We start from the raw sequence: 23189 nt of genomic DNA on the forward strand, positions 1-23189 counted from the left end.
GTGGCTCCCCCATCCTCAAGACGGTGTCATACTGAGGTGTTGCCATCACATGTTGGCTGCATGCCTAATTACTGAATTATGAAGATAAACCTATCAAACGTTTGATGACATTATATATTCTCCTTGACGAACCTAAAGCTCTGAGGCGTGAGCTGGGTGTTATGTCCTCTTTTGTTTATGATCAAACAAAAGGACTAAGGCGTGAAGGTGTGCTCAGGAAACCAGACAAACATCACTAATGTACCATGTGGCCACAGCAAGCACTGACCCACCGCCAACGCTTCCTTAGTAACAACAGCTGAGCAAAGCAAAAAAAGAATAGCTATTAAACTGGTGACAAGAAGGATTTGAATTGAACTTTTTGGTCACAGGTTTATTCAATATTTATGTTAAATTTATGCTTTGAACTAAACAGATATCAGAGATGAGGATAGAAAGAACATGCCATTTAATTAGGGCATATTTATTTCATTGAAGTGTCTGAATATTACAGATGAGTAGTGCAAATGTGAACACATGTCAACAGTATGAAACTCACTCACTCTGAATGCAGTAATTCCTAAAAGTCTCAGCCTGTGCAGCGATGCTGTGCAGCATACGTCTCTCCACTCCAGCCTGACTCCTGGTCTTTCCATGTGATGTCAATTGTTCAGTGTTTCTAAGGGCAACCATGACATGCTACATCATTTCTGCCAGAAAACATTTACAACCAGTGAGCACACTGTCCTCCAAGCTCAAGTTGTAATCTTCTCTCAAGAAGCAGTAGCTTTTTCCTCCCTTTGTTCATCGTGTACTCTTGGGCTGAAAAGCTATTCGTTCATCACAGGAAATGACCATTATAACTCACTATTTTCTGAATTGGTTTAAGAAGTTCATTTGTCACTAGGTTGTATTGCTGATGGCAGCTGCTCATTCCTCAACACAATAAGTTGGTATCTCTACATCTCTTCAGCAATGTTCCTTGTCACAGATCCAGCTCGATTAGATAAAGATGTTTCAGTGCAGAAAACAACCCACTTTAGACACAGTGTGGGACAGACTGCCATTAGTCATTGTCTGCATAAATAAGAGTGATATCTAACTCTGCCACAGACCATAGAACTGTTGAGCCTGGGTGTTTTCCTCAGCTGGCTGGGTGGCTCCTCCCAGCTCTGCAGCTGCTCCACTTGCTGATGTCATAGTGAGTCCCACCTAGCTAGCAGCACCAGCCCCAACCAACCGGTTTCACCTCTGCCTCAGAAGGCGGTGATGAGGCCTAAATGCTACTCATTACCTGCAGTCATCTCAGGCCACTGCTGCTGGCTGCTCTGAATCACAAGCAGCTAAAAATAATGCAAGTCATTATGTCCATTTTGAAAAACAATTTGCCTGGCAGGCACCGGCAAGTGTGCTAAAATACTGTCCATTTCATTCTCCAAAAAATGGACAGTAGGGAAAAGAGCCTAATGTTTTGGAATTAACTTCTGCAACGTGTTTTGGAAAAGGCTTTAATTTCTTTTGACAATATACATATTTTGTATGGTGGCTGAGCAGTTAAATTATCTACACACTGGATAAGCATCAATAGGACAGAATAAAAGGAAAGACAAATATTATGTCTTTCAAGGAACAAAAGATATGACTTTTGAAGTTCCAGATTACACACTGTACTTACTAGAAAACAATAGAAACACGACAAAACTAAAGCAATACAAAGAAGCATCAAATATTATACAAATTAAAGAGACGGATAAGCAAAGAAAAGCATGAAAGAATAACAGTGATTCTCCATACGATGTCCCAGCGCTCATTTCTCCTCAGTGGCCTTGTCTGATGATGATATCTGACATGTCGTCAACCTTCACCAGCTCCAAGTTCTGTTCAAAACAAAAAATATTCCATATTGTGCACTACAGTTAGTTTGAGGTATCTCATGTTATGTCCAATGAAAAAAACAGATAATTTGAAGGTGAAGAACACATGCAGCTGAATACACAACAGTAATGGATTAATGGTGTACAACATTTTTGATATAAGGCAGCTTTGAGCGTTCAGTGTTAAACCTACAGGTATAGCAAGACAAAAACTAACTAAAATAGTCTGACATTTTGGAAAATCTGCTTATTTGCTCTCTAGCAGAGAGTTAGGTTAGGTGAGAAGATAGATACCACTCTCACATCTGTGCACCGAATATGAAGCTACAGCCAGCAGCCACTTCTAAAGTTTGCCAACAGCATGTTATATCTCATTTGTTCATAGTTTTGTGTGTTTTGTTATGTACCATTTCATGGCTAGTGCATATATGAACTACGATAAGCAAGGTGGTTGCTGGTTGTACCTTCATGTTTAACGGACATGAGATATGAGAGTGGTATTGATCTTCTCATCTGACTATCAGCAAGAAAGTGGATACGCATAATTCCCAAAATGTCAAACTATTACTTTAAATTTTAAAAATCTGCGTCTATCATTTTGGTTTCTCTTGCCAATAGAGCAATGCGGCTTCCTTTCTACATCATAAACAGCCAGTCATGATGTATGTTCATTTAAAATGGCTGTTTTTCAAACAAAACTCACCTTTTCATTAGCAAGATGAAGCAGAGCAACAAATGCCAGAGGCACCGACAGGTTCTGAGCCATTGTGTTTGGCAACCTGGACGACACAAAGAGAGACAGAAAAGAAGAGAGAGAAGGACAGACACAATAAATCTTATGTTCCATCGATCAAGCTGTTCAAACTGAGCGCCTGTAAGGAAGCAGTAGCTTTTTGTTCTGCTGGTTCTCAGCAGGTCCAAATGATGTATATCTGCCAGGGTAACTGGCAAAAACACATCACCCACACAGTGCTTCAGTTCGCTGATTACAGGGACTTGAGCACCCCCATCAAGCCAGTCTATCTTCACGGGATTTGTAGACTGTGGCCAGTTGTTGTATACCTATCAAACAACACAATGTATCTCTACAGAGGAAAATCATTCTCACAAGGACAGACATTTGGGAGAGGACACTGTTCAAGTCTATACATCTGTATCTAAGAAGAAACCCTGCATGACAGTGAAATTAAGTCAAACACGACACACAGAGATGCATGTATCTGCATGCAGTGGCCCTTTGGCAAGTGCTATTCAGCCATCGTTATTTCTCTTTAGTGCTGTGGCATGGCAGGAGGTCTGCCGGTACCTTTGAAGCAGCGTCTTTGTGGTCTGACTGAAGACTTTCTCCCCACACACCTCTGGTTTCTCCACAGTTGCCACCTCCTATAGGGAACATGAAGCCGTTACTCAAAAAACACACATGCACAAACAGTATCTTTGACTGGCTGCATGTCTACCCACAAAATATGAGCAATGGCCAAAGACAAGAGTCTGAAAACCTACTGAACTGAGAGAGAGAGAGAGAGAGAGAGAGAGAGAGAGAGAGAGAGAGACATGTCTGTCAGTGTGATGTACCTCTGTGGGTTTCTCTGGGCTTTCTGTCAGAAGAGTCCACATGTTGTTCTTGAGTCTCTTCATGTCCATTTTCTTTGCTGTCTTAGCATAGTTGATCTCAATCTTGTTGACCTACAATAACAAACAATAAGCAGTATTTAAAACGCAAAGTAAAAACTGACAATCAGTCAAATTCTAGCCAGGTGCTAAAACTCTACTGTTAGAAAGAACTTTTGAATTTTCGGTCTTTTGAGCAGAGATGGAACTCCTAAAAACACCAACATTCACTCATTCACACCCTTGCACTAAAATCCTGTTACTCACCCTGTGTGGTTCAGGCACCAGATCATCCTCGCCATAGGTTGAGATGCCCTCTTGATCTTGTGAAGGCAGAGGTATACTGTCGCCTGAAGGCTGGGTATCATCTGAACCAGCAAACCCTTCAACATCATCATCATCACTGTCACCACCCTGAACAGGAAGAGATACAAAAGAATGGAAATGTGAGGCGTGGTTCCCTGTCAGTTTTTGGAATTGCTGATGACAATCCTCCATATCTGCTTCCTCAGGATTTTGCACTGTCAGGACAAAAAACTGATGTGCATCTAGTTGAAATTAGTTTCAAGTTTGATATTTATCAGCTGGACTCAGCTAACTAACATCAGTCCAGCAGATCTGTGTTTGCAGCAGTGACTCATCAAGAGACAGAGCAGCAGACCATAACACCTTGCAATATCATGCTATATCATACTACTTTAAGCCTGTACCACCCAGCCCTACTCCTCAGATAAGGAGAAGTCTGTTAATATATGAATCAAATAACATCAAATAAACAAAAACAAGATAAATCAAATGGTATAGAAAAGGTGGGGTTCAGACCTGAAGACCTGGACAGAAGTTGGCTGTGTCGTTGGCGTTGTTGTAGTCATAGTCTCCAATGCCTTCTCCAAGCTCTCCGGACAGCCTCTTCTGGCCTTCTTTACTCAACTAGAGTCAACAAAAACAAACATATCCTTCTTAATACAACACAAGTGATCTATTCAGTTACACAGTTAGACTATAGCTATGTGCTAGGCTCGTCTATATTGAAAAGAAAATGTAAATGTAGTCTCAAACTATTTTCTTCGTGTTCACCAACAGAAATCTAGTCCTCCACAGGGGAAGAAGGAACAGTGTCTCATTTACATCCAGTGACCCTGAACTAACTAATTCCCTGCTGCTCTGCAAACGCAGTGGACCACACTGGTGCTCCGATTCCACAAACAACAAAAAGCATGTCTGTATTTGTGCGTCTCTACTTTCAACTTCTCCACTGGCCCTGTCAGCTGACAGGAGTGGTGAAGACTCACCGAGCTGGAGGGCTTCAGGCTGAGCTGGGAGAGTGTCTCTGGGGGAAACTGGAAGTCTGCTGGAAGAGTTGTTTTCTTATTGCTGGCACTGAGTGCAGACTTGCTGTTGGTAGTGGCAGCCTGTGAGGGGAAAACAAATGTCAGGTTTTGATCAGTCTCAAATCCCTACAGACACTTTTTATCTTAAAACATTATTTGCAAAGTCTATTTCACTGAATTTAATTACCAGAGCAAAAACTGTAATTTTATCATATGCATTGTGGAAATATGTGCATAGCCTGTGCTCAGATCAGCAAATAGAGATGTCCTGACAGATGATTTGAAACAATGAGAAATTGTTTGGTAGATTAAATCCTAAAATGTTGTCAGGCCCAGGTCAGAAGCAGAATGTCCACAATGTTAAGAGTGTTGTGCTGGTTTATTAGCTATAACCACCACACTGTTCGTTTGTCTGGGATCTATGGGTCTATGTTCCTTTGCTCACACAGGCAGACTCCTATTAAAAGTTCCAGGAATAACTGCAGTTTTCACTTACTATGCAAAAATAAACAGAATAAAAACTTCAGCTACACTCGATTTGAACTTAATTATTCAGACTAGTTCACCTGAACTAAAATCAGATTTCTTGAACGTCAGGCTGAGACATAAAAGACTCCCAGACCTGGTGATTATGACACCAGCTGCATCAAAAATGATTCTCAGAGTGCTGAACACTGCGTTGCTATGGCTACTACACCAAAAAGTGCCACTTCTAGCCTTAAATGGACATGTAATTTCTGCTGCTCAGGGTCTCTCATCAATCACAATAAGAAAAGATGGAGTTTGACGACATTGTGAAGCAGCGCGGGGTCATGGGACATGTTGTTCTCATTATTAATCAACCACCACTCTATCTGAAGATCTATCTGACGTGACTCAGGCAGAAATATTCATGGATGACGCAGTGAATATAAGCTTTTGTCACGTTATGTTTAGTCACATTGGTGACTTCCTTCCCCACTCTCTGAAGTATCATCTGGTGTTTTCCACGTTGCCATTTGAGACGACCAAATGAAACACAGTTACCTTGAATAAAACTACAGCTTTCTCTGGGTTTGAACATTGTTGGATTCATTTGGTTAAGAACACAGCTCAGCAACATAGGTCTATTTATTTTTAGACATTTTAATGTGGAAACGTCACATATTGTGCATTTAATGCCTCCATATTTTGACAGATGAAAAACTTTATTTTTGCAGTTTTTGTTTGGTTCTTTAAAGCTGCTTTAAGTTAATCTGGAGCTGCCGGCAGATCAACAAGTCCTTGGCTCACTTTCTTAGATTTATGATGAAAGAATGCTGCTGTGATTCTAGACGGGAAAACGCAGGTTTATTATAAGAAGGTCTTATTTACTGCACAGCGATGAGTGGTATCAATTTTTTTCCATCTGACTCTCAGCATCTGCATATTTCTCCATATGTTGCACTACTCCCTTAGCAATAAACACCAGCAGCGTTTATACCAAATGACACTCTCCCATAGTGAAAGGCTTCTTACTCTTGTGCTGCGGAAGTAGGTGTCAAAGTTAACATCATCACTGAAGTCTATTTCAAAGGTCTTCTTGGGCTTCCTTTTACGTGTCTCCTTGTCAGGCAAATGGTCCACTACGGGGATGAAGTACATGAAAACAGGCAGACAGATGATTGTTACTTAGCACACATTCAGCAGGGGAGGACAGTCATTAGAAAATCATCTTGGCTTTTAGAGGAATGTGAAAAACTAATTTATCCAAACATCCCTCAATACACTAACAGAACCCGCATGTGTGTACATTATGCTGTCAGCATAACACAGCATCCAAACATTGTTCTGGTATTACATATAATGGGATGGCTATTGACCAAAACAAGAAGCTCCACATGAGGACAACACAAAGAGAAGAAATGCAGTACATTGAGGCTACATTAACTCTCATCACAATAAATAGAGCAAAATACATCAAAATTAATTAAACATGTTTGTTAAAAAGTTATAGCACTAACCTGCCTACATTTATCCATTGCATAAATAAAAAGCATTGTGTCTTGCTCAAGCTTGATCTCCTCTTGTCTCTAATTATGTGTTAAACCATGATTTTTACTCACACTTGTGCTTTGGCTTGAACTGCCAGTAGCCTGGTCCAGCCCACGTGGCCATGGTCCTGGGGCTGAAGTACGAATACTCTCTGGGCTGAGAGGACAGCTGCAGACACATGGTGGCAATGTCTCCCTCTCCGATTGGAATCACATCCCTGTACAACCATCACACCAGCATGAGAGTGAAATACCCCCTTTGCTTTGATAATAGGCAATGCAATTACTTTCCCCCCATGCCTACGCAAGTGGCAGATTTCAAACTTGCACACCTTAGATGCCATTAAGAAGAAGAGGCTGTTTTTCTGTGTAGAACTTAATGGATGCCATTCTTTCATCTTAACACAAAGTACAATCAGCATTAAAGTGTTGAAAAGTGCAGAAAAGAGAGCTTTCTCGAGAAACTTTCACCCAGTTCGCCTCAGACTATAAAAAAAATGACTGAACAAAACCAGAAAAATCAGTTCATCAGAAGGTCTGTGGTGAAAGGTGAGTTCTTCTACATGTAAGACCTCATTGATCAACTGCCCTACAAACCACGATCTTACCTTCCTTTGCCAGAGCCGGACGCCTCACAACCCTCCTTGTGCTCCTTGGATCTCTCCTCACAGTCACCCAGTCCTTCCTCGTAGTCGGCATCAAAGTCAGGGCAGTCGTCTTCTTCAGGCTCGGGCTCAGGCTCAGCGTTCACATCGAACACATGTTCGCCCTGTTTCATCTTCTCCAAGAGCTGATTCATGGTCTGAAAGAGGATTCATGGTCAGACACAGACAGACAGCTTGAACAATTCTCCCTTTCCTCTAAAAGCAAAACACAACAAGATGCCTGCATGCAACAGATTTTCCTTCTCTGCTATAGTATTTTATATATATATATATATATATATATATATATATATATATATATATATATATATATATATATATATATATATATATATATATGTGTGTGTGTGTGTGTGTGTGTGTGTGTAAAATGCTGAACAACGGAGGATCAGATGTATGGTTAACTTTTAAGAGGCATTGCAGACAATGTTCCTCTGACCTGCTCAGGTTTCCAGCTGGTGAAGGAGAAGTCCTGCAGCGAGGGGCAGATGGAGCTTTTCTCCTGGGAACGCTGCAGTCCGGCTGGCAGAAACACAGCACAGAAAGATGGGATTTCACATTTCTACTGAAGAACAGGTCACAAGATGAGACATGGCTAGGCACTAAGGTGCTGAGTTCAGACAAATACTTAATGACACAATAGTTAATGGCTACCTAGCGTTTATGTAAATGAAAGTTTTTGGGCTTGGTAAATATTTCTTACCCATGAACGGGGATGCAGGGACTCCCTGTGGAGGAGGAGGAGAGTAAGAGGGTCTGGACTGAAGGAGAGTCATGTAGGAGGGAAACAGCAGCTCACAGCGACTGTTCTCACTGAAGAGAACTGACAGGAAGACGCCAGCTGTGCTGCTCTCATCGAAGGATGAGGCCATCCGCTGAAACATGGGGTCCACCTGGATGGGTAAGACGAGCAGTTAATCAGTTAATAAACAGTTAATGTTCACAGCCTGATGATAACAGAAGTGAGGTAAAAAACATATACAATGCCTTGACAGACGTCAGACTCAAATGTCCTTCATGCTGTCATTTGGTTATTAGAGCATGAGGATCAGTCATAATAGAGATCAAAAGTTTACAAAAATGTGCAGAAATCTTTCAAGACGACAACTTAGTGACCTTCTCTAATAGCTGATTGTACTCAGAAAACATGAACTTATTAGTAATCAATCTCACATTCAGTACATATAAAGTAATTCTGAAGTTCTGGTTTATTACAGATGGATGTGCTATAACTGCAGGGATGTTGCCATGGCTTACACTTCAGTAAGGTGACCTGTGTATAAAACGCACAAAGCATAGGACCTACAAAACTACCATTGTGTCCTCATCTGAGGAATGGTCAGAATTAAGCAAATTAGAGAAGTGATGGATTAAAAAATGGTGGTGGTGTTTGAAGTGTGAATTGTACAAAGGAAGAACTAACAACGCCATGTTGCCTTGTTTGTATTTACTTTTGCCTGACTTGGATGACTGAGTTAAAAGTAATGACTGGATGATAAGGAGAAATATAGAGGTGCAAAAGGAAACTGAAAACTTCAGAGCATCTGTCTCTACAGTGGGGGTGATCTGTGAGTGTTTGCCAGTTATTGATTTCTGCTTTACAACATAACTATCAAATGAAATTTCTCCTCTACATTCACTTTGACCTCTACTCATGATCTCCCTCTCGTTCATACACTAGCTCTCTGGACCATACAGTAGATCTCCTGCTCTCAGCTCATTTGCGCACTCTCTCAATCTTTTTCAAACTAATTAGGAAGCAGACAACATAACTTTGATATTCAATAAATCTCAACAAATGTCCTGCACTTGTCCTATTATTGATACTAGTGGTGACCACTTCTTTCTTTTTTGTGAATGAAGTGGTAGACGATTTGAGCAGTTGCTGTGTTTGACATTCAGCTCTACAAACTCCACTCCTGGAGAAAATATTTTTTGCTTCAGGAACCAAATTTAGTCCCTAGTTCCACTGGTTGAGATGCAGGTTTAGTTCCCAACTTCCACAAAAGATTCATGTGTACAGAACAAGCATCACAGATTTAATGGTACAGCAAATAGCATTATTATTCTCCTAACTGCATTCTGACCAACAGTCTACCTACCATCCTTTTACAATTGTCAATGACATTTGAACTTATTTTAATTTTTTTTTAAGATGACACCATACCTCACACTTCCTCTCAGACTCTGCACTATTGATGTTGCTCAGGTTCTGCTCTACTGTTCTCTTTGGAGGCCTCTTTTTCTTTGGCTGCTTGGCAGTCACTTCACCTCCTGCAACCTCTTCATCTGCTCCCTCCTCCTTCGATCCATGGCCTGTACATGCACAAAAAATAAAAATAAATAAATCATATATATATATATCTCGGAGAAAACAAAAAGCAGAAAACTTCAAACAAAGTTCAAACAAAGGAACAACATGAGTAGAACGAGCAGTTTTACATTCTAGGAGCCAAAGTCTGAAAACCTGCATTGGAGCTCCAGTGGAATTAAGTATTTTAATGAAATTCCAACAACACTTGAAAACAAATGAATCACACTGCTGAGACTCTCACCCTCTCCAGGTTTGGTCTCAGCCCCAAGGCCACCCAGCACCCTGTAGGCATCAGCATGAACAGCATCCACCCTCACAGCGTAGATCTTTGTACTTGCATCCAAAGTGCCAGCTGCCACCTTCAGGACACACAAACACACGTATGCACACACACAGGGAATAGATGAAAACATCATATACACTGCTTGTGAAATATATGTGACAATGGCTATTTCATGGCACAATTAACTCGAATAAAACCTCATATTTTTTAAATAATTACAACAATCCCTTCAGACTTTTCCAACAGCGTGTCTGCAGCTTTCATTGGGTTAACTCAGGATCAGATAAGATAAAAGATGAGGCTAGACAGCATAATTTATCAAAACCTTTAAACTGACTTGCTCTATTTTGCTGGATTGAAGTATGTTAAACTTTTTTAAGATCTGCACGATATCCAACCAGGCCATTTATTTGGACCACTGTTTCTCCAAAGCAAATCAGCCTGATGGTAATCAGGAAAAAATTCCTTTTCACAGTTTTTTGAAGGATGATTACAAAGGCCGTGTTCCTGGTTTTTCATGACTATGGGGTTGAACTGTAGAAATAGCTACAACAGATAAAGTATGATACATTTTTGTTCATCTTAATTAAATGAAAGAAAAGAGGTAGATTACAAACCTTGAAGTTTGTGAGCTCAGAATCCTTCTGTTTGAGAATGTCAGCCATGTAATCAATCAGATGTAGACCGAAGGCATTTTTGGTGGTGATTTTCTGCAAAATGAAAAACAAAACACATTAGTAATTTCTTCCTTGTCACTTCATTTTTAACACTATTTAATAAGTAGTAGATATTAAGTATATCTTAAACACACAGAAAGCGTAAAAGACAAAGAGAAAAAACACTGCACACTGTTGCTATTGTAACACTTACATTCTCAGTTGAGAGTTTTATGCAGGTGGAGTAATGCTCTGAGATCTGTGCATTTGACAACTTGGGCACAGCAGCAGGAGTCCCTGTGGCACTGCATACAAAAATGAGATTATCTTTAAGCTCTCAAGATTAGTATTAGCTGGGCAGACAGAAACTGGCTGTTAAAGCCACATTTAAACTATAAGCTTTACATGACAACCTGTCACCAAAGTCACGCTCAAACAGCTAAGAGCATGGTTTGAAAATATGTTATCTTTACAGCTTACCTATGAGATGCAGAGTCATTAAAAGAGGATTCAGTGGCAGCTTGAAGGTCAATAACTCTTGACCTCCGGCGCTGACGTCTTTCCTGCTCGTCATCATTGCCGGGAAAGGCTGCCAGCAGTGGGGTGCTGCAAGCAGCAGGAGACAGACCCTTGTTCTTCAAGGAGGATGACGTCCATCCTGGACGAACGTGGGAAACCGGTGTGGAGGCGGCACTCATCTTAGCTGAAGACAAATATACAAACACAGCGGCTAGATGTTGACACAGATCCAAGTTTCACCTCAAGGAAAATAATGCAGATCATGTTTCAGTGTTGAGAAAGATATGAATAAAATAGGTTGCAGAATGTTACACATATTGAAAAGTATTTGCATTTCACTTATATTGTATTGCTATGTTTCAAGGTGTGAAAAAAGTTGATATGATAATGCTAATTTTAACATACTTAATTGGCAAAAATTCCAGTAGAATACACAATATTTTGACTGTGTGTACAACAAGGTTTACAGCGTGAGAGACTACCAGTGCTTGTTTTACAGCTCCTATGGTCCAGCTGAATTTTAAAGCAAAGTTTGAAGGCCTTCACTCCTCAGTGAGCTGACATACAATCGTTGCCCACATGTAAACATAAGGATTTAAGTGGGAATCTCACGTGAGAACAATTATGACGTGATGAAAACGAAAGATATATGCATTTATACTAAAGAATTAAGTTAGCATTAACGTTACATTTATGTTGTATGCCCCTGTAAAGGAATTTTAATGTGAAGCTACAACCCACTACATGTTAGCCTTACTACCGTTTACTTGAAAAGGTGCACACTTCAGTAAAGAAGACTTTAATGACAGATTAAGTCCACCGACCTCTTCTAACCACAGAGGGTGCCACACAATGCGAATTTCTAGAAGACTTTTGTTTTTACAAAATGCTGCTTTTTGGGTCTATGTATTTAGATCCCGTACATTCTGACTTAAGTTTAGCTAGCGTTAGCTCCAATTTAGCAACAACAACAATAAACAAAAGGACCCCAGCGTGATCATAAGGCTGACTTTAAGGTAGCTAAAAAATGATTGAAGTGGCCGCTAATAAAACTTTAGAGAAAGCGTACTTGCCAAGATAACTTAACTATCTAATAATAACCAAACGAAAACAAAAGATAAACGCTGCTTGAGCTCAATGAACTGCTATTCACTCGAGCTTTACGTGCAACTTAGCATAACAACGCTAGCATCGGTTAGCATTAGCTAATATGAACGTGCTCCCACTGTGGTTAGCTGACTGGTTTCCTGACACGCGAGAGCTGTACAACAAAACTTGCCTGTTTCACCCAACGTACCTCACAATGCCTAAAATTCGATTCGGCTTTCTTACGACTCGCAATAATTTACAGTCCGGTATAGAAGAGCAGAGCAAGCTGTAACGTCAGTTTTTTCTTCCTGCTCACGGTTTGAATTTTTGCGCCGAACGGTTTACACAATTTGACGTCATGACGCAACGCCCACGCCCACTCAGGGTTTTCTGGATGACTCACCAGCAAAAAACAAAACAAAACAAAACAAAACAAAAAACTAAATCCAATTCAAATCATCGATTTGCATTATAATATTGTGTAAATCTTTTGAGATTTAGGTTTTTTACAGCTAAAAAATAATGAGATGTTACCTCAAAGCAAGTTAATTTTAATTAATTAATTGCTTTCTTCTTCTTCTTCTTCTTCTTCTTCTTATTATTATTATTATTATTATCATTATTATTGTTGTAGATTTATAGGTACTTCTACTAATAATAACAACAATTCATGTTCTGTTCCTTGATAATGTGCTTGATTCATTTTATGATTCTGTTTTGTAAATCATACCTAAAAAGGCCTGACCGTTAACTTCTGTTCAGTATTTGTATCATCAATGCTGAATGTTGTTCTTGGGTAAAAATAAATACTTGCCTCCAATTTTCCGGCAGCGATGTGCCTTGTTGCTCCAGCTGCTCTTGCACAATTTGTTGAGAAAGTTGTTGATAGCTCTTGTAAACACTTGATACAGAGATTGTATTTCTATGGCACAATAACACTATCTGCATGCACATTTCCCCCCTTCTTTTTAGCTCTTCATTCTTTCGATGGCCATGAGCTGCTTCGTGATCACTGACAATTTGATGAACACTGTGATAGTCTAAGTGATCTGATCTGTTACTGGCACAGTTATAAGGACACTGACTGGATGCAATGAGCGTCCTTTTTGTGGAAAAACGTTTACTGAAATAGCGTTCCTTATAAACCTGGCAGTTCAGGCATGATAGGCTCAGGGTGGGAGGCCACTCAGCTGTGATGCAGTGGAACAAAACAAATCTCATAGTTCATATCAACGGAGAACAGAACACACATTACTCCCACATGCATCATTCCCCCTTGTTTCATCAAAATTGCTTCCAAGACAAGCCAGCACAGACAAATAAACAAACACTGGAATGCCCCTCAAGGCTATCACTGTAATTTGGAATTTGCAGAAATGGATATTCAATGGCACATTGTAGCTGCAGTGTTCCTTACATTAACCCTCACCAGAATTCAGCAGATTTCCTTTTTATGTTTGTCACTTACTGCTGAGTGGAATGGCTTTTCTTTCATCAGTATCAAGGATGTTTTTGTTAACAACACACACCATTTACACCTAACCACTGGCTGGCCTGTCTCTTAGGATTCTTTGTTCCTTTTAAGAAATTCAGTTTCATCAATTCAAGTGATGAGTGTAAATCTGCAGTCTGATTATCATAGTGAGTAGTACGATGACATCTCTTTCAAGTCTACGAAAGTACATTAATAAATATTTTGCAAAGTGGGAAAGACATATGATGCTGGTGTCGAATCTGATGGGATGGTGGATGTAATGTATATAGTTTGGATTTAATGTATTTGCTCCTATTTGACTTCTTTCTTCTAAAAAATTTATTTCCAAATCAACCAAGACATGTGAAAATGGAACAGAGAGGATGAGTTGACGACAATGAAAAAGCAGTAGCTGCTCACTAGGTGGCAGTAAAAACTAAGGCTTCAATTCCACCAAGTTACGGTCCATGCCACAGGCTACAGTACTGGCATGGCATTGGAGTAAAACATTCTCCATAGCTTCCCCCCATTTGCTGTGAAATGAAAATGAATTCCGCAGGACAAACTCTCCAATGCCTCCCTTCCTGACTTTGCATTCTACATTTCATTTAGCTGAGGGGCTGTCAGGCATATTGCTGTCTCTGAGGTTTGGCCATGTTTCAGTCAAGACAGGGACCAGCAGGATCCAGGCTGCAATCCCTGGTGGCAGCTGAATTACTGGTACAGATACATTTTTGTACATATCTGCAAAAATAATAACAGAATATCAGAATTTCTTTTTCCACATGAGTGCCTTGGATTTCTTAAGATCCACGTTGGTCTATATGAACTTCCCTGCTTTCCAAAGGGGACCCCTTGCTCCTGGTGTCTCAGCCAATACAGTGATTCTTCTTGATTTACAATTTCTCCTGAAGCCATAGAACTGTAATTTACATAAAGTCATTTATTCATGTAATAAAGTGTCAAGTCTGTCAAACGTTGACTTCAGTCCAAATTATGTGAACCAAATGATCATCTCCACTTCATATCCTGTCCTGGCCTGCTTGCCTTTATGTCTTTTAATCTGACTCACAAAATGCCGTATGACACAGAAGAGCAAAAGATTGATGAAAACCCTTTGACTGGACATCTGTGTTGACAGCTCTTGAACATCAACATCTTTTGTCCTCTGACACCACCGTAAGCTATACTGTATATACATCCTGAGCACAGAGAACAGAAAGAAACAGCTTTCTAGTATGCAGTTCATAAAGTGATTTCTGAAAAATCCACACTCTATTAATCTCCTGGTGGAAGACTGTCGTAGTGTTTGGTCAGGGTTTAACAATAACACAAGCAAATCCTGTGTGTGTGTGTTGTGTGTGTGAGTGTCTGTGTTAGTGTGCCGTGACATCTCAAAATGCAGAAGCAGTTTAGTGTGATATATTATTATGGACTTTAAAACTGAAAAGACTGTGTGTGTGTGTGTGTGTGTGTGTGTGTGTGCGCATGCATGTGTATGTGTAATATGCACATGCACTGCGTTTAAATCTCATACATAAACATAAGAACACAAATGCACACACGTACACGCATTCATGTCAACACGCTGCAGTGGCTAACAAATGAAAAGCATTCATGCCTTCAGCAGATGAAGCAGCAGCTCGTTTTTCACCAGTCAGGGCCATTTGATTGACTTTCCCCATCTTGTCATTGATGGGAGATGATGAGGATTATTAAATGACTCAATCCTTCTCTCTGCTTCTCTGTAATCCTAATTATTTTTTATTTCGTAGTTCTCAATACCATCTTGCCTGACATTGTCTTTATCAGTGAACTTCAGGTAGGTCTTGTTTGTCTAGTTAAACCCTGTTTTACACAAGCACACATTCCCTCAGGACTCAGACTCTGACTCTGTGCTCTTGTTAGCTCAGGGTTAATGGGGTACTTAATTCTTAGCACACTTAAACAACATGCAGTTAGGGCAAATACTAGATTGTGTTGTTAACTTCAGTCTACCAGGCAGAGGCGATGATGGGCTGAGTTCCAAGTCAATGAAGAAGATATATGCTCTGTACTGGTCCAATGCTTTTAATGAAATTACAAAGCAGCAAGCGAGAGTGCGGTGAATGGGTACACAGGATTGTTAAAATAAGGGCAGACTGAAGCAGTCAACCAGGGTCAAAGAATAGAGTGTTGGCAGTTTGTTTTAACATGGTGGGGATGTCAGATGGGGCAGGGTCAGGAAGAGGGAGCTGTCATAGAGAATAACATAGTAAAGTCAAATGAAAATGGAGAATATATTCTCATTTTTCAAATGGAATAATCCTTCTGGTTGTTGTATTGCCCTAAACTTTGTGGTAACAACAGCCTCTTGCAACTTGGTGTCTGAACAAAAATGATTTAAATTAGTAATTAATGCGCTGTTTTTCATGAGGAATTTGCCCCCTGGTACATCTGTATATGTTTTGATAACATTACCTAATTTTTTCCTCTAAGGCTATCTTGCCTTAGTATGAGGTCAATCACTACTGTTACAGGTCTGTCTAACAGCTGCAACCACTCATATAGCCATCAGCACTCCATACTCAATGATTCACATCTCCGACTGTATGTAAACCTGTGGGGAAAAATCTAAATGGCATTCTTAATGGCATATATCTTCTACTGTCTCCCTGACATGAGAAAATGTTTTCCTGTCGTGAAACCAACAATTTAGTCCAATATTCCCAGCCACTTCTCAGCCAGCATACAAAAGGTACCAGGTGGAGCTGCTGACCACAAGTATGGCCATGTGCAATGTTTTGAAATGTGGGCCCACATTTTGTTCATGTCCAGTTTGCACCACTGCACACATGCACGTGAGCAAACTTGCATGCAGCACAACTCATATTTGTGCTGCAAGTTACATGCTGTTCCACTGATCTACAGTTGTTGGTGGCAATGCACAAAGAAATGTCACAACGCACAAGGAAAAGCAGGGATAAGGAAGGTTACAAGCTTGAAAGTATGGATGTAAAAATACAGGTTTCTACAAAAAACATCTTTACACATATTTTCTGATAGAAGACATGCCCTCGAAAGGACCATGTGTTTTCAGAACAGTGAACGTCAACTAAGCTTTGTTTACAAGAAAACTCAACAGAGTAGCTTTAATGTCCAGGGGAGCCCCACTCCCCAGCCTCTGGAAATACTCAAACATTTAATCATATTGGGAAGAAATTCATACCTTAGAGGATACAATTCGCTGCATTGATTACAGGTAAAAAATAGTGTTGATCTTGACTGAATTAATGACCCTAAGGTTTGAGTAAAGAACACTATGTGGCAGAATCACAGAGTACAGAGGTACAGAGTACAGGACCAAAACCCATGATACCTCCAGGGACAGGTTGAATAATAAAGACGAGATCAATACTGTCACATACACCAAATCAAATCTTATCAGTGTTTCTGGCTATTCAAGTGACTGACACTCAGTGGAGGTAACACACCAGGAAAAACTGCAAAAACACATAGAAATTCCACCAGCAAAGGCAGAGAATTGAAAGACTAACTAGCCAACATGGATGTAAATACAGCAGGTTTAAAGTGGCAATAATCCAAATATTTATAATAACAAGGTATTAAATGGCAATGAGAAATGAGTTGCTTGTAGTAATAAACCTACAGAGAATTATCACCTGAATCTGCACCTCCCCTCTGCTTCATGAAGCTGTTTCAACTTCTTATTTATCTGTCCAGTCTGTACCTTCACTGCTTTGTTCACTCTCACTTCTGTCATGGTGTAGTTTTAAACACTGTGACAAACAGAAATGGCTGCTATATCCGCTGAAAGTGTGACAAATCAATTGTGTGCCCAAAATGCCCCCAAGTGGCCAAAACCATCTTCAAAAATACATTGGCAATGTGTGTGTCCCTCGAAGAAACACTGGTTGTAACATAACATTAACATAAATGCCCACAAGGTGTCTTTAATACAATAATCTCAGAGAGAATTTCAGTTAAGTCCTTGAAGTGTACATCCGCTGTGGCCATATCTCATTTTGCACATTGTCTCCCAAGTGTATTGTACTTGTAGGAGAGGCTGTGGATGCTTCTGGGAATGCTGCTGGTTCTCTGAGGTGCTAATTCCCTGACCTCTTCTATGTGTGTGCTTACAGTTAGTCACCTTTTCACTGGAAACACCTGTGGCCAGGGATTGTCCAAATAACCTGCTGAGAAAGGTTGGTCGACCTGGAGAGATGGACACACAGGACAGAGAAAAATCCTTTTTTTTGGGTGACTGTCTGTCTCTCTGTCTCTGTCTGTGTGTCTTTTTCTTACACAACTTACATAAATACATTCTGTCCACACTCACAGAGACCCAGAAGAAACTGGAAACACACAAAGGACTCTGATGTGAGCAAATACAGACAGATATTTATGCAGTGTTTTGTTGGGAGGCAGCTTTAATCCTCAGAACATGAAATGTTTTTACAAATTTAATGCCATCTTTTCAAACACAGTAGTTTGCTGTATTCCATGGGGCAGCTGAAGATAAATCCAGCACACTCTGAAATGGCCCCACAGAGTTCCATCACATACATCTGACTAACCCCGAAGTGATTCCATGCATACTGATAGCTCATATGAGGAAAGCAGGTGGTAGCAGTCCACATATTGATTTGATCTACTGATTGGGGTAAAAAATGTGATTAGTAAGACTAACATAAGCTTATTTACTGTCAAACCTGGAATTCTGCATTATGTTATTGCCTGCAGCAGATCACGGGAAAAATCCGACGCTCAGCACGGTCGATTTTCATGACAGCCATCCAGCTAGAATCATTGACGCTCTGTGTACATTGTGAAACTCTTTGCATTGGGCCAGTGTTGCCTGGGGTTTATTGATGACGTCATTTGTCTTTTCTACAGTGGTATTTGACAGAAAACACATGCTACATGTATAAGTACCTCCACCCCTGCTCGTGCTTAGGACATGTGCCTGTGCTTTGTTGTCATCCGGAGAAATCAACCTCTTTCTCTTATTGCAGTTACTTATGGTCACTCTGAAAAGGAGCTATGGAAAAATGCCTCAAGCGTAAAATAAAATAAAGGTAAATTACATCTCCTTTAGAGGTCTTCAGTGCAGCATGCAACAGAGGGAAGATTTAGTTCCCAGGCAACAGAGCAAAAATGAATAAAGGCCATCCCATTTCCATAAGTGTGTGGGATAGGCCAGTGATGAAGCACCTCACATCAGAGGGGGAAGGGGGGAGATAAAAATGAGCCCTATAGCCACTGTCTTGGATGTAATGTTGCACAAGGAAAGAGAGGGAAAGAGAGAGAGAGAGAACAGTATAACAGGTTTGCGTGCTGCTTCTCACCACAAGAAGCTGTTAAAAACCTGTTCAGGACCTTTATACTATTCATCTTCCATGACATGATTTGTCCCTGAGGTACAAAGCAACCTTGCGGTGTAGCCCCTTTAATTGCCCCTTTAATTAAAAGATGAGACTTAGCAGATCACCAAAGAAATGTATCGTCCACTGATTAAGACAAGCTTAAGACTCAGCACCCAGCATGCATGCTCTTTTTTTTTAACCATGGCTGTGGCGGGCTAATCTTCTGGCCTCTGTGGGGAACATGGCATTTTCGGGCAGATAAGATTATGTAGAGTGAAAGCAAACGGAGGAAGGAGGAGAGAGAATGTGAGCAACAGTAAGATAGCAGCCCTGGGAGGAAAATTGAATAAATAAAATGACAATCATCAGCGAAGCGAAGATGGAAATCATGAGAAGTGCATGCTTTTCATGTGCTTGAAAGGGAAATATGTTCAAGAAAACAGGCGCTGTTTGTGGTTGGACCTCTTGGTCTGCAGAAGAGGTCTGCCATCTTGATGACATGGGAATTCCAGTCGATGAGTGCCTGAAAAAGCTCAAGCTGTATTCCTCTTATTCTTATGCTTGGCTTCCTTAAGTTAAAATGTAGCTTGCATCAGCATGCATGAAAAGTGAACTACATGGGGCTTAATGGATTAAAAAGCATGTAGCATAGCAATGAAAGCATTTCCATATAACTGATGTATTTGTACTTAAATAACAACACAGCCTCTAAAAAATGATAAAGGCAAAACAAAAATAAATCCACCTTTTGTGCAAAATGCACAGAAAATCCTAAAATGTGACTAATCATAAGTAAAAAGTCTACTATTTCTAAACTCTTTGTGCTTTTAAACTCTTTGTACACTCAGAGTTCCCTTGCTTTTAATTTCAGAATTAGAGTAATTAGTAATAATAATTAGTAATGTTAATATAATACATACTGACTTTACATTAATCTCCTTAAAGAAATAGTTCAATATTTTGGAAATACTCCTATTGGCTTTCTTGCTGACCATTAGTTGAGAAGATTGATACCACTCTCACATCTGTAAGCTGAGCATGAAGCTACAACCAATAGTGTGTTATCTTATCTTAGCACAGAGACTGAAAACAGAGTGAAACAAATAATGTTTTCAGGGCAACTATTTCTTTGCTGGGTGCACTAGCTTCCTGAAAGTGTCCAGTCATGATATAATCTGGCACATAACGGATTCTGTTTCCTAGTGTGTCATGTCTTTATGCAAAGCTATGCTAACCAGAGGTTTACATTTTCTTCTCTGACTCTCACAAGAATCTGTGCATTTCCTAAAATGTCAGACTAATTATATGTTTAGCAATGTCTTAATAAAGTGTTGAGAAGACAGCGTCAAACCCTTGAACTGCAGGGGACACAGTCCTTGTGGTCAAATTCTGTTTGATGGAAACAGGATTAGTGTATGCACTTATGCATAGGCAACATTCACGGTAGATGTCCAGACGTAACAATTTATATTGCTATTTAAATAATTTTCAGATTCAAAATGAGGACCATTTGATTTAGTATGTTCATCATGCTCGGCTGATTAAGGCTGCAGTTCTAAGTATGAGATGTTTTGATCAGGCTGCACGGTGGCGCAGCAGGTAGTGCGCGTGCCTCACAGCAAGAAGGTCGCAGGTTCGATTCCCGGGTCGGGCCTTTCTGTGTGAAGTTTTTGAACTTTTCCGTGCATGCTGGTTTTCTTCGGGTACTCCGGCTTCCTCTCACAGACCAAAAACATGCTCATTAGGTTGACTGGTGACTCTAAATTGCCCCTATGTGTGAGTGTGAATGGTGTGTGTATGTGCCCTGCGATCGGCTGGCGACCGGTCCAGGGTGTACCCCGCCTCTCGCCCATTGACAGCCGAGATAGGCTCCGGCCCCCCCCGTGACCCCGAAAGGGATAAGCGGCATAGAAAATGGATGGATGTTTTGATCAACTTGGGCATTAAATAAACAGCAGGAAAGTCCACATAATCGCATTTGCCACTTCTGAGGATTGTGTTTCATAGATGATGATTGTGTTGTTCGGTGTCAGTGGAGTGGAATCTGAACATCATTTTCTGACCATTTCACACACTGAAACAAATGCAGAGTCAGAGGTCAGAGATTTGTATGGGTAATGTTTCCATGTCATCAAACTAATTGTTCCCAAAGATTCTTTATGAATGATGAATGGCTCTCTTATCTTCCTTCATAAAAAACACAGACAATGTGTCATACTTTGAATGTGCTCTGTGAGATGTTGATAATTATGCTATGCTACATGCAGGATTAATTGAAGCACTTAGGGGTTTCACAATGGGAGGGAAAATATTATGCATCTCTGGTTCTCGTTGCTAGATTCAGGGTGTAATTTCTGTCAATCATCCATTCTCAATTGAGTGTAAGGCTCACGAGACAAAGACAGTTTAGGAATGTGCCATGCTTGCTGAAATATCCACCCTCTCCTCTCCCTGCAGCTGCCACTTTCTCCATGTGGGTGCACTCACTTACCTATCTGATGGCGGCTGGGGGGGATTTTTCCAATGCTCTTTAATACCAGAGGATGAGGAGCTGACCGGTCTGTTCGAAACATACAGACAGGTCGGGGGTGGGGGTGGGGGGGGGTGTCGTAGTGTGCCTCGAAAATCAGGTGATAACAATCATCATCGCCTGTCCAACTGGCCTTCACTCTGCCAGGCCAGTCAGGATCTAACAAGGGAGCATGAAAAATTGAATGAAAAGTGAGTAACTACAGGCTGGATCTGCAAGTGCCTGACCTTCTTTATATTTTCATATTAGGTCATTAATCATTGTCTTACGTTGCTCAGTGGATCACCAGGGGACGAATGGACAGTGATTTTAACAAGCCTCCAAACAATCTAGCAGATTTACAATCAGCCAGTGAGGCTCGATACACTTAAATATTTAGAGCAAATCTGAGTGAGGTCAAAGGCCAAGGAAGTTACCTGACATCCTTTACTTGATGTCTGATAACTGCTTGTGCTGGGCAGTTAGAGTGCTGTCTTCCTTTGATAATGAGGTTGAATTGTTTTTCATTTTATCAGGGTGGAGGGTTAATATCAATTTCCATTGTTTATTGATAGATCAATAGGGCATGGAAGAGGTCAAGACTGCTCAGCAAATGACCTCAAGCTGTCTGTGTCACTTGGCTGTAAATACTGAATTCGAACAGGTCATTACAGTTTAAAAATGTATGTTTTTTCCCCATGTTCATCTTCTGAATAGAAAACTGTCAACTCTAGTGCAGTCACCAGTGCTGAGCTAACTGTTGATGGTCAGTGACCCTCTCCAAAATGCAGACTGGCTGCTTGTTTAGCCACAATGTCTTGCTTATTTAACACAGTGTATGTGTATGTGTATGTGTATGTGTATGTGTATGTGTATGTGTATGTGTATGTGTATGTGGTTGTTTAAAAGCACCTTTGACAGAATCAGCCTGAGGAACTGAAAATAATGTAATGAGTCATGCAACAAATTATTTCTGCTTGATTAATTAGTAATGCAATGACTTTTTCAGTGTACATTAATAATATTATATAATATCACCATCGACAACATATAAAAAGAGAATAGCAGGGGCCCGAGTACTGGTCCTTGGAGCATCCCAGATTCTTCAGTCAAGATATTATATATGAGGCAGTATCAATACACACAAGAACTTATGTTTTCTCTGACAGACAGATGGGAGAGTAACTGCTGACTTCTGCACACCTGCACACATGTTCAGTAAAGATTCATGGGAGAGCAGCGAGAGACTGAGACTTAACAGGAGACTTGGCAGGCTGAAAGTGAACCGCAGGAGCGCTCCACTTTCTCATCAACGGCTGTTAAGAACCACCAAGGAGCACTGACCACCTTGTTGCTCCAGTGGAGCAGCTGTGAAAAACTCCCAGGTGTGAGATATGTGTTTATAATCTGCTCTCTCCTGCTGCAACATGCTTTAGGAAAAAAGTGAGCATAAATAAGAAGTTTGTGCGTCAGTCAGACTGGCTTTTGAAATGTGGAATTGTAGCTG

The 23189-nt window shown here is 40.5% G+C and overlaps 1 protein-coding gene across 1 annotated transcript; it reads right to left on the reverse strand.

Annotated features, from left to right (window-relative positions):
• Window positions 1-1477: 1477 nt before the first annotated feature.
• On the reverse strand, window positions 1478-12723 carry ncaph (non-SMC condensin I complex, subunit H). The gene is made up of 18 exons (XM_070964829.1): window positions 12542-12723; window positions 11206-11428; window positions 10940-11030; window positions 10687-10779; window positions 10028-10145; window positions 9640-9788; window positions 8176-8365; window positions 7912-7994; window positions 7416-7609; window positions 6880-7025; window positions 6293-6399; window positions 4757-4876; window positions 4287-4394; window positions 3732-3878; window positions 3429-3539; window positions 3160-3236; window positions 2557-2632; window positions 1478-1856 (listed from the first exon to the last, which is right to left on the reverse strand). Exons 2-18 carry the CDS (start codon window positions 11421-11423, stop codon window positions 1797-1799), a joined length of 2088 nt encoding a protein of 695 aa, XP_070820930.1. The 5' UTR covers window positions 11424-11428; window positions 12542-12723; the 3' UTR covers window positions 1478-1796.
• Between the last annotated feature and the right edge of the window lie 10466 nt (window positions 12724-23189).

Source organism: Chaetodon trifascialis, chromosome 6 (genome assembly GCF_039877785.1).
Source record: "Chaetodon trifascialis isolate fChaTrf1 chromosome 6, fChaTrf1.hap1, whole genome shotgun sequence".
Taxonomy (NCBI): Eukaryota; Metazoa; Chordata; class Actinopteri; order Chaetodontiformes; family Chaetodontidae; genus Chaetodon; species Chaetodon trifascialis.

What these genes read in the sequence shown, in the direction of transcription:
- ncaph (XM_070964829.1), bottom strand. Translation starts at nt 11,423, where the DNA reads ATGAGTGCCGCCTCCACACCGGTTTCCCACGTTCGTCCAGGATGGACG. An exon ending in CTGAGCTCACAAACTTCAAG is followed by an intron (nt 10,146 to 10,686) that starts GTTTGTAATCTA and finishes TGTGTCCTGAAG; the next exon opens with GTGGCAGCTGGCACTTTGGA. An exon ending in GCCTGAAGCCCTCCAGCTCG is followed by an intron (nt 4,395 to 4,756) that starts GTGAGTCTTCAC and finishes TGTTGACTCTAG; the next exon opens with TTGAGTAAAGAAGGCCAGAA.